Source organism: Cheilinus undulatus, linkage group 12, assembly GCF_018320785.1.
Source record: "Cheilinus undulatus linkage group 12, ASM1832078v1, whole genome shotgun sequence".
NCBI classification, from domain to species: domain Eukaryota; kingdom Metazoa; phylum Chordata; class Actinopteri; order Labriformes; family Labridae; genus Cheilinus; species Cheilinus undulatus.
In genome coordinates, this window is record NC_054876.1 from 19,861,529 (window position 1) to 19,873,980 (window position 12,452).

The 12,452-nt window shown below is 37.7% G+C and overlaps 1 protein-coding gene across 4 annotated transcripts in view; it reads left to right on the plus strand.

Moving 5' to 3' along the window:
- The window catches only part of abr (ABR activator of RhoGEF and GTPase), a 237,685-nt gene that overhangs the window by 107,247 nt on the left and 117,986 nt on the right, over positions 1-12,452 (plus strand). For all 4 annotated transcript variants that reach the window (XM_041801080.1, XM_041801081.1, XM_041801082.1 and 1 more), the window contains 2 exons: positions 1,248-1,346; positions 7,138-7,323. In XM_041801080.1, the coding sequence (XP_041657014.1) occupies positions 1,248-1,346; positions 7,138-7,323 (285 nt within the window). The remainder of the gene's footprint in view (positions 1-1,247; positions 1,347-7,137; positions 7,324-12,452) is intronic.

Consider the following 12,452-nt stretch of genomic DNA (forward strand, 5'->3'; position numbering starts at 1 on the left):
TCAATTTTCTGTGAAGAAAATAAATTTTTTCACTAGAAAACATGAAGTATACATGCACAGATGATGGGAAAAGATATATAGGTACCATATGATGACGAGCCCAGACCAGCGCTGCCCAGTTTCACCCATCTCCACCCATCTCCTGTTTACTTCATGTTTTGAATTGAGGAACTTCCAGGTTCACATGAAGTGGTCCCAGGATGCTCATGCTCTCTATCATTACTTCCAGCACGCATGCACATTCTGGGACCACTTCCAATGTTAACCCAGAAGAGCCCTTTTCAGTGCATTTCTCCCTAAGTATGAGAAATTTGTGAATGAAAAAAAAACCACTGGTTTTCTGTTAAGTAAATACGCCTTATGAGGAGTCATTTTTATCCTCAATTCAGAACAAGAAGTAGTATTGAGAAGGAGGCTGTAGAGGTGGGCAGTGCTGAGCCGTGCTGGTCTTAACTTGCTGGAAATGCAGAATGTTGGGGAGGTCTTTTTAACAGAGGTGAGTTTGGACGATTGAACTTAAAAACTAAGTCCCATTATTGGTCATTTTCTAATATATATATTTCAGTGCAGAAATTCTATACTGCATCTTTAAAATTACTCTGTAAGATTAGCTCTTCAGTTAAGGTGTGAATAAAGTAAGTCTTACTCAGTGGTCTAATCCTGCAAGCTGATACTTGGCAGGAATATTAATGAATGTATTTAATGTAATGTAGAGCATAAACAGAAACACTGTCAAACATTTCAGCTGAGATTAACCTTCCCAGCTCACTGTTTGCATCCTTATTTTTCCACCTTCTCAAAATCACTTCAAATTTTTTTACTTAAATTTGTCTTATCATCTCTGAAGGTATTATCCTGCCATATGTTCTGCTTCTTCTTCGAGTTTCTCACCCACTATTAGGATGATGACACCTCGTACTGAAATCACTAAACCACCACAGCACAGAGACACTGTGAAGGTGGAAGAGGAACATACTCATTTAGATGTTTTCAGATGAACACAGGTTCCCAGTAAACAGCTGCTGGTCATTCCAGTGCACTTGAGATGCGTGTGTATTAATCTCATCATGTTTACCTGATGCGATGGCTGCAGAGGCATCAGGCAGGAAATGAGCCTGAGTCATTGTACTGGAAAAGGAATGAGTCCTAGATACAAGACAAGTGTTCATGTGTATATGAGTGAAATATATGACAATGTGCATGCATATTATACATCACTGCAATCAGTTTTGCTTTGTTTTCTGCAGGGTGACATAGAGAAAGGGCTGGAGATGAAAAAGCTGGTACTGTCCGGTTTCTTGGCCAGTGAGGAGATCTACATTAACCAGCTAGAGGCCCTGCTGTTGGTGAGACATCAACATTTTAACACTAATACATCTAAAAAAATGTGGAAATATTTTGGTTGTAGATGGCACTGACTAGGAATAACTGCCTGTACATCTTCATGTAGCAAGTTTGAGTCCCCTTTCAGCTAGTCAAAACCTTCTTCCAGTTGGCCATGCTAACCATGCTGGACAAACTTTACTACTCCATATGTGTCATATTTGTCTGTGCTTTACTTTTGGTACAAATTAGATGAGCACTACATCTCTAGCATCTGAAGGCAGACAGCTGCTGTGTCTAGTGCAGGCCTGTGTGAGCCATCATCAGTGGTTCATGGTCTGACTGAACACACAGAGCCACACTTGAGCAGTTTCCTGTAACACTAACTGAACATGCTTCCCCATGCTAGGAGACCACTATGTCACATCCTGCCACCTTAGCCGCACACCACACTTTGACCGACATCTCGTCAGTTAGCGTTCAAGCACAATGTTAGCTGTAAAGCTATGTCATCCCATGACAGTTTTAGCAAGAAACCCCCAGTTCTAAAACAAATAAGTCATATGAAGTAGTCAGTCAATGAGCTAAAAAAAAAAAGACTGCAGCAGCAGAAATCTGGTCTGCTTCTCAGTTCCTTCTGTCAGCTCTCAGTGACGTCACAAAGAGTCACAGCACAGTTTGACCAAGTTTGTTCCTGTCCTTAACTTCCTCAGTCACTGACAGAATATCTGAAACACATAGTGTCAACATGGTTTTATTTAGACTTTGTTTTTACTTTTTAAATATTCTGCAAGGTTTTGATTGCCAGCTAAATTAAAGGCCATACATGACCTGTCAACAAATGTCAGAAGCATTTTCATATATGCACTCCAACATGGCCTTGGCATTAAAAGTTATGTTAATGTCCTCTGCAAATTCTAAAAATACTGGTGTTAAGAGCATAAACCTAACAGAACCTGGGACAACTCTCATTGATGTCAGGTTTTGATTTCGGAAGGGGCATTCTGAAACAGAACGATAGCAGTCCTTATTGGGAATACTGACTCTATGTCCCTGTCAGTCAGCCAAGAAACAGGCAAAGAGGTGCAGCTGAGGTGTACTTAAACCTTTTGGCAAACAGCTACAATGAGCCCACATGCAGCCAGATCAGCCACACACATGGATAACACTCATGCATTATAAAATCATTATGGATAAGTGATTAAAAATGCCCTTGGCGGTTTTTTTTTAAGTATATAAATGAGCCATTAAGCAGGCCAATCTGTCTATCAGGCGGTAGAGATTTTTTTTTCTACTGTTAAAGTGAACCTTTTAAAAATGGGACATAACATTGAATCAAACAATCAGAAAATTTTTGTTATTTTGTTTATAAAGACCTAACACTAATCCACTATGAGCTCAGCACCAAGCAGCTTTTAGCAACAGTACAAGCGCAAAGAAAAACGTCACCTTAACAGACAGGAACCTCAGCAAAACCAAACTTATGTTGAAAGCTGTCTGTTAAAGCTGTGTAGGTGGTGTGATAGAGATAAACAATCAGAGCAACAATGAATTTAAGAGATGCATGGTTACAATGCCAATAGAGATGGTAAGAGTACAGGTGCATTTTGAATACTTAGAATATCCTGAAAAAATATTTTTCCCATTATTTTATTCAAGAAGTGAAACTTTCATATACTCTAGATCCATCATTAAAAAGTGAAATATTTTCAGATTTTTTAGTTTTAATCTTCATGATTATAGCCTTAGCTCACACAAATCAAAAATCGACTATCTCAAAACATTAGAATATCACAAAACACCAGATAAAAAGGATTGATGATACAGAAATGTTGACCTTTTGGAAAGTTATGCCAATTTATGCACTCAGTAACTGGTTTGAGCTCTTTTTGCACAAATTACTGTAACTATGCAACATTTCTTGGAGCCAGTCAGTCTGTGGCACTGTTGAGGTGTTATGAGGTCCAGATTGCTAACAATAATGATTTATAGGGCTACAATTCTATTCTTAAATGATTATTGATACATTTTGATGCACTTGTTTTATTTCTTTTTACATTTCTGCTCTCACTGTGTCAAACGTAATACAAATATTACCTTTGTGTTTAGAAAAAAAGAGATGAATTAAATTTCCACTGTCCCCGAATGGAAGATGTGTGTAAATTGCAAATTTACAATTGAACTTAACCAATGGTAGCAGCATCCTTTCTTTGTAACATTTCTGAATTTACAAACATAAAAATTCCCTTTTTCATGGATGAACAACAGGTTATCTATATCTTGCTGTTACGCGCTGCGTGTCAGAGTTCCACCTTTTTGTTCCTACTATTCCACAGTATTAAATATTTCAAATATCAATAGTGTGGATACTCAGCATCCCCACTAATTATCGATTATTAATAATTGCATTTACATAAATCAATTTAAAATCTTTCACCTCCACATCTCTAAGAATCTATTTTTGCCCACCTCTAATGGCAGCCTTCAGCTTGTCTGTATTGTTGAGTCTGGTGTCTCTCATCTTCCTCTTGACATTTTCCTGGGGGATTCTCTGCGGGCTTCAAGTTGGTTTCCCATAAAGCACCGTGACACCATGATCAGCAAAACCTGTCCTGGTAGTTTTGGCTTCACTGTTGCAGGTGCCAAGTCCTGCTGGAAAAGGAAATCAGAATTTCCATAGAACTTCTCAGCAGATGGAAGCATGAAGTGCTCCAAAATCTCCTGCTAGATGGCTGACAATGTTTACTCTGGACTTACAAAGCACAGTGGACCAACAGCAGCAGATGACATGACCTGACAACACTGGATACCAAGCAGTTTGTTCACTTTGTATGAGATTCATCTAGAATATATGGAAATGTAACTTTCAGAAGTAAATCACAGGGAAAAAAGTAACTTTTAGATGATATTCTAACTTTTTGAGTACTACTGTATGTGTAGCATAGCAGGAACAACCATGTGTGACAATAAATAAATCCCTCTAATATAAACATTCGCAGCTATGTTGACTATGAAACTGGGAGGTAATCACAGTAGATAACGTTGAGCAACTCTAAGATTAACTTAAACATTTAGAATAATAACAGATGTAAGGCTGTTACTTAAAGCAGTTGCAATCATGCAGGTCCACATCAGCGGACTGTCCATGCCACCAATAATGGTAAAATAATGGTGAAAGTGTAGGCTATATGGTATTAGCCAAAACTACCATGTCTGATAATATTCCAACCATTTTATTATCAGAAATTAGTTTTGAAACAAGGTGAACACGCAGAGAAAACATTTGCAGTTATGCAATGGCTTCATTGTTCAAAGGTTGCTACTTTGGATTATTTTGTTCATAATTTTTTAAAGATTTTTTTGGGGGGTGGGGGCTATTGCCTCTATTTTGATAGGACAGCTGAAAAGAGACAAGAAATTTGGGAAACAGGCCATGTTTAGTAAACAGGATTGGAACTCAATCCTGTGACCAGTGCTTTGAGGACCTTAGCCTTTGCATATTGGCCAAATCTACCGACTGAACTGAACTGGCATCCAAGATTTCTTACGGATAGACACAATTCTAGTGGAGTTTGTTTGTTGATTGCAGCTTTTCCAAAAACAGACATGCAATTAGGACTAAATTATTTGGGAAAATAATCTAATTAAAAATTTTCCCCAATATTGGAACTGTGGTTTGATATTTTTTTTAGTTCTTAATCTGATCTATTTCTCAATAAAAAATAAACAATGATTCATTCTAAATTATAGCAAACACAATATCTTGGTCAGTTAAACTAGGGCTGAACAATTTTGAAAATATCAAAATGCAATTATTTTGACTAGTATTGAAAATTTGACATGAATTGTTGAGTTGAAAGGAAATGATTTTTTTTAGTCTCATTTTCACCAAGAGAAACGTGTAAAAAAGCAAAGACAGTAGCATTTTGTTAATATTCTGAAAATATTGACACTTGGATGTTTGCATGATATGTAGAACATCTCTGACTCCAAAAATATGTTAAACTGATATTTTCAGGGTATCTGTGGGGTCTCAGAAGTATTTAAAGTTGATACATCAATTAAGTGAAAATTAAAGCTTTTAAAAAGTCCTAAATGCAGGACTTTAAGGTCCTAGCAGCTCAATTGTTAAGTTTTAATTGCAATGAAAAACTTGTAAATAGGTAGGCTACTTCATGATTGTTGTGTCCTAAAGAAGGAAAATTATTGCCTGCTGTTTTGTGGTGTCAAACAAACATCTTTTCTCTGATATACTTCCCTCAGAATTCTCCTAGAAAGCTTCATTTGAATACTACAGTAAGAAACACTAACAATATCACATTTTATTTTGCAGTCAGCACACAAACACACATTTAACTTTGTTGCTGATGTAATGGGTTGGAAATAGAGTGCGAGGATATAGTTAAACCTCTGTTTAGTTCCTTGGATTTTATGAACAGATGTGAAATGAGTGTGGTTTCACACTTTGAGCTGATAATGAGCTATTTCTTTGCAGGGCAGACACACAGTCCCCTCCAGGCCTGGATGTTGATGTTAGTTTTTATTAGTAACAATTTAGACATTGATTTACCTTAATTTAATTTCCAGCTTCAAATTGGCTGTTACAGTTTCCAACAGCTCCTTTTAGTAGCCTCAGGATCCTATTCTCCAACAAATGACAGAGAAAGGTAAACATAGATATGTCATTCTTAAGAATTAGAACAGCGTTGTAAAACAATGAGTGCTTTTAAGCTCTCCATCATATGCAGAACTTACTGGAGGCGTTTATTGTGTGTCTGACTTTACAGTCATTGTGTGTGCTTTTAAAAATGAGTTAGCCTGTTAGATTGTCTATCAGACAACCCCGCAGTCAGCAGGACACTGACTCAGCTCCCGCCTGAGAGAACCTTTGCTTCCATAACGTTAAAGCCTTTTCTGTTTTCACTGTAATTCAGCCCCCACCATCACCATGTCCACCCCTCACACATCTTTGATTAAGTGAGTTGGTAGGTGATCTGACCGGTCAGAGGCTGTACAGCAGAGAGCAGAGTCCTCCAATTGCAGAGCAGAGAAGCTAATATTATGCTTGTCACTAGGTGACTAAGGCAATGTTGGGCAAAAGCTTAATCAGGCCACTGATTGGCCAATTTTCTGCGATGAATTGTAATGATTATCGGAGCCTGCTCATAAAATAGACATGATTTCAACTCACATTTTAACAGCAGGTGTGTGTCGGGTGGGGCTTAACCAAGCAGCAACCTCTGTGATAATGAAGCCACTGTGCAAACGCAAAAAACTACAATTCCTTCAGTGTCCACTTGAGACTGGCTGCAGAAACACAGGAAGTCAGATATGAACCTCATGTTGAAATATTGATTTGACCATGTTTACAGGTTGAGTAGGTTAGTGTAGGACATGTCTTTATAGTTACATGCTGCTTCTTCTTGCCTTTTTGTTTGACACAGCGTTTGCAATGTTGCAGCCACTGTGGGATGGCTTTAAAGTCCCATTCAGTGACAAAATAGCTAATGTAACCAATATCATCCAATATTTCCTACAGTCTATGGGTGAATAACAGTATGATACATTAAGTAACATACTTAAGACTAAATCTTTTATAAAATATGCAAGCATACAGATGTGAACAAAAACGTAACCAAAATTGCTTTGAAGTTTGAAAAAAAAACAAAAGACAACAAGCTGTGAATATAGTCATATTGTGTATATGAAGTGGTTTTCTTTAATAAAAATGTTTCCATAATTGGTTTCTTGTTGTTAGGCTGAGCTGTGTTCATTGATTCTTTATGTTCTCTCTCTATTTTCGTGACTCTGCAGCCTATGCGTCCTCTAAAAGCCACAGCCACAACCTCACAGCCCGTCCTGACCATCCAGCAGGTAGAGACCATCTTTTACAAAATCCAGGACATCTTTGAGATCCACAAGGAATTTTACGACGCTCTCTTACCCAACATCCAGCAGTGGGACGAGAAGGTCACAGTGGGACATCTGTTCCAGAAACTGGTGAGTCTGAGACGTGGGCTAAGAAATCACACTGTGTGTAATAACAGCAGAGAAATATAAATGAGTGTTAGAAAGGAGAATCGTCAGGCTCATGCCATTTGTACTTATGAGTCACTTGTCTGAATTAGACTGTGTGTGCTTGTGAATGTTATGTATGTGTGTGTCTGTGGTCTGAGTGCATTAGCAGAAACACTGCAGCCTCCAATCTGTCTTATTTGTTCTGGATTATGTTGCTTTAACAGGCACTTGCAGTACATAATGTAGCAGTATCATTGTGATGTGTGAGAATGTGTTAGTGTGTACAGAATTAGCAAGGCTCCAGGCCTCCACTAAGGTCTTAAAGTGAGTTAGTCCTCGCTCTGTGTTGGATCATTACATTGTCAGTGGATTAGTGTTGGATAATGTAATTTTAACAAGGCTTCGCGGCACAAACTGTAACATATTTTAGATGCTCTTTACTGTGACAGCACTAAGCTGATGATGCAACATGCCGTAATTCAAAATTCAGCTGACATGTAAAAAACTGGACTTCCACTCGGAAAAATAAATCAAAAAGAAATCTAATTATCAAGGTTATGTTAGATTGTAGAATATGCAGGAAGTTAATAAAAAAAGCTTACTCCAACAATATGAATGTTAATTTACTGCACTTTTAGAAGAAAAAAGCCCAAGTCAAGTTATATTATGGAAAATTGGTTTGATGATCTGAAACCTTTAAGTGTGAAAAATATGCAAAAAACTCAGGAATCAGAAAGGGGGCAAATACTTTTTCACGGCACTATATATCAGCTTTATTATTCTGCACTGATAAAACACATTTTTAGTTGAAGTAAACAGTACTTGATCACTCTTAAGGTCTTTGCACACGAATCTGTTATTTTTGGATGCGTTTTTTTTCGGATCCCTAATCTTTAAATGTCACCTACTCGAACCTTGCACAGAGTCTGTTGAGTTTTATTTGTATCCACTGTGAAAATTTGTAGAATGTGGCAAATAGCTGATGAGGGCTGAATGATCTGGGAAAATAATGTAATTGCGATTATTTTTTTCAACATTGTAATTACAATTTAATATGCAATTGTTTTAAGTTCCTCATCTCATGTATTTTTCAATAAAAACAAGCAGTAAATCATTCTATATTACAACCAACACAGTATTAGGTTGATTAAAGTAGGGCCAGAGAATTTAGAAAAATATCTACTTCTGATTATTTTGACTCATACAACAAATTCGATACAAATTGTTGTACTGAAGGGAACAATCATTTTTATGTCATTCTCATTTTGACAAAGAAAAGCATTTACAGAAATGAGGGAAGTTGGATTTTTTATTAACTATTTTAGATATTGACACCTGAATGTTTGCATGATATGTAGAGCAGAACATCTCTGCAGCAAAAAAATATCAAACTGGTGTTTTGGCACACACTTCTGATTAAATAAATTGCACCTTCTGCAATCTTAGAATTGCAATAGGCCATAATGAGATTGAATCTAAATTTCGATTTACTGCTCAGCCCTACTGTTGAGTACTGGTACATAATTAAACAGTGAATATGAGCCTCACGCCTCGTGTGTCGCAACTGTACCTAGTTTGACATATGGAAAGCAACTTTTCAGTCTCTGTTAGGTGGCTGTGAGAACAAATGTATGCCTTTATCTGGTATATCCACAGAGCGAGAGTGAAGGAAGCAGCAGGCGCTGTTCTGAATCATTAATCCCCCATCTAAATGACTTGGACTAATGGGAACATAAAATTGAACCCTTTCGGAAAAAAATTTATGACTGACAAAAGTTTAGGCGTCAGTGTGCAAACATAATTAGAACAACATGAGATTGATTTTCTTTTCTTTCTTTTCTTTATTTATTTTTTTTTAAAGATTTATTTTTGGGCATTTTTGTGCCTTTATTAGAGGAGGACAGTGGATAGAGTCGGAAACAGTGTCAAGAGTGGGGGAGAGACATGCGGTAAAGGACCTCAGGCTGGATTTGAACCCAGGCCGCCCACGTACATGGGGAGCGCCTTTAACCACCAGGCCACCTGCTCCCCGATTTTCTTTTTTTAAGGTGCAAAAGGTTCAGACTCAGTGTGCAAAGGCCTTTAGTGTTTTTTGTCATTGTACAGAAATGATTTGACAACCATCCCTGAAGCGGCATAGTTTTCCAAGGGTGACTTTAGGCATTATCATGAGTGAAGTTACCCTCTCAGTTAGAGATGCCCCTCCTGTGGGGACTAGCTTCAGCATAACAAGTATGATGTACTTAACTTCAGTCTTTGTTACTTTAATCAAACTAGCTTTCTTTGGGTGGGATGATTGTTCAAAATTAAAATATATGAAAGACAAAAGGGTAAATTGCAGTGCATGAGAAAAATTATATATGTAAACTACAGTCACACTACTACATATCCTTTTCATGTAAAATTGCACAGACCACAGGTTGTGACTTCAGTTTTTTCCTTTTGTTTTAAAAGATGGAGGCTGTAAAAGTCACCTTGTATCTTATATTCATTTATGTCATGTTATTAATCTTCTTCTAAATTTAATACAACAGCCAGATAAATGTGACGAACTCTGATCAGCTCAGTGATTAAATATGCCCTTTTTTTCAGCTTGTGCCCCAGTTTTGGCTCAGAGCAGACTTGATTTATTGTCGCTAATGAGCTGTGAAGGAATCAGACGTCCCATTGTTGGACATTCTGTGACATTTTGCCAAGTCATGTTCACACTGTTGTTTTGACTAGAGCACAAGATAGTGTAATGCCACCTCAGATAAAAAATCTTGTTAGTTACCAGAAGACTGGAATCTTGTTTGAACCTCAAGTTGCTTAATAAAGTAGTAAAATATGTTTGGCTCTCCTGGACTGAGATTCTGTATTTGATTTCTTAGAGCTGGTTACTTTTGTGGGAAATGTGTGATCTTGAATTAGAGTATAACCTTATACTTGTGGAGAAAAACAAGGTGTCATATTGTGTTATCATGAGGTTGGACTTTAGGTGACATTTCTCTGCATTTTAATGTTGATTCAGACTATGTAAAAATATCACAAATCTGAGTGAGTAGTAAGTGAGTACATTTCATGTGATCATTATGATAAACATGATGCTGATGGCTGTCTCACTGGCATTTAAAAACAGGCTTCTCTGCCATGTTTCCGGCTTTCCCTTTATGCTAATGCCTCATAAAGGAACTTACTTGACACCTTAATATCATGTCAACTTGTATTATAAAATGTAACCTGCTATCACTTATACATCTTCAGATTTTTGTAACTTTGATGGCTGAAAACATCTAGTTTGGTTTTGTACAAGCTATTCCTATTAAAAAGAAATATAAATATATCCAAATGAAAAGCAGAAATGCCAGTGAGGAAACTCCCAACTCACAATACACCTTCATTCATCCCCATTCTTTTGACCTATGATAAGTTGAACACCCAACACATATATCAGCCCTTAGCGGTGAATCCACCCAAACAGGGTTGAACCCATTTAAACAATGCATTAACAGGAATTTATGTCCATTCGGGACATTCAGATTCCAGGTCCAAATCAAGTCCCAAATCTTTACTTCTGTCCAGTTAACAATTTGCACTGATCAGGGTTTTTGTAGCCAATCATCATTCACCCATGAATGAGATTGGCCTCTCATTGAAATGATGCTGATCTTTTTATTTATTTTTTTTAAAGATATTTTTAAATGATTTTTTGGAGGACTTTTTGTCTTTATTATGAAAGTGCACCTTAAGAGAGACAGGAAACCTGGGGAGAGAGGGTGCAGGTGTGTGGAGTGCAAACGATGCAGTGAGGACCATAGCTTCTGTTAGTAGATGCTATACCAACTGAGCTAAACTGGCATAAAGCCTTGGAAAGCAGAATAATTTGCCAGACTCCACCTCTGTCATCAGGTACGTAAATTCATCTTGCAAAGCTCCAATATGAAGGGGTTGTGCCAGGTTGAACAACTGGCCTGACTAATCAGTGTCATTTTAGGAGAAGGAGGTGATATACTGGAAGCCAATAGGGGTGTAACAGTACAAAAGAATTTCAGTTGGGTACTTCAGTTTTGAAGTCACGGTTCAGTACATTTTCAGTACGGCAATTAAAGCGAATAAATGACAGATTTTTTTAAAAGTTATTAAATTGTATTAGAATAAATACGCTGAAGGAATTAAATTTAAATTATTATTAATGCTCTATCCTCCTTCCAAAAGTTCTTCAGTCTCTTCAATAGGCTAACGAGAACAAACAGTCCATAAACAGAATCCAAAGTTTTGTTTCTTAAAGTTACTCTTAAACAAATCATATAACTGAACTTTCACCTAATAGTCATTGTACTGAATTGACCTCAGATGCTTGATAATTTATGTTATTTCAGTAAATTAGATGACAGGCTTTAATCTTCTGGCTTTACCAAGGATTTCAACAACTTTAAAATACTTGATGAACATTTTTTAACTTCAGGAACTGAAGTTTAGGAGATCTCTGATACAGCTTCTGCAAGTGGAGGACTGAGCAGCAGTAACAGACGGACTACTGCTGCTACTTAAAGAAACCACAAACACTCAGGGGATGAATCTTCAGCAGCACAGGAAGATGGATGAGACTGATCAGAGCTTCTTTCTATTAGAGGAGAAAAACAGAGCCTCCCCATATGTAATCTAAGCACTTCCTCTTTTCCTCCCCTTTTCTTCTCTGTGGCCCCGAGGAGTCTCACCACCAAGTGACACCTATTAGTGTAGTCACCAGCTCCCATCTGTGCTGCTTGTATGTGCGTACATGAGGATGTCATGTGGCAGCTAAACATTTAGTCAGAGAGCGAGTGTGAGTGTACAGATGGCAGAGTAATTAGCTGCTCTGCCCCCTACTGCTCCCTGTCAGCAGCTTGGAGGCCAATGAAGCAGCACAGAGGGACCGAGTTAGAGAAAACAGGCAGGGAGGGGATAAAGCCGGACACAGTCCGAACTGTTCTCACCTTTAGAGACGAGGAAAGGGCTCAGCTGCTGGCTATGACGAGTAATTTGAACTGGCAAATCCTGGCAAAGTCCCTGGAGATGTGATGTAGGAAGGGTTTAGCTTTGCTGTTCTGAGGGGTTTGGGGGCATAATAAAGATATGCTTTAAACACATAT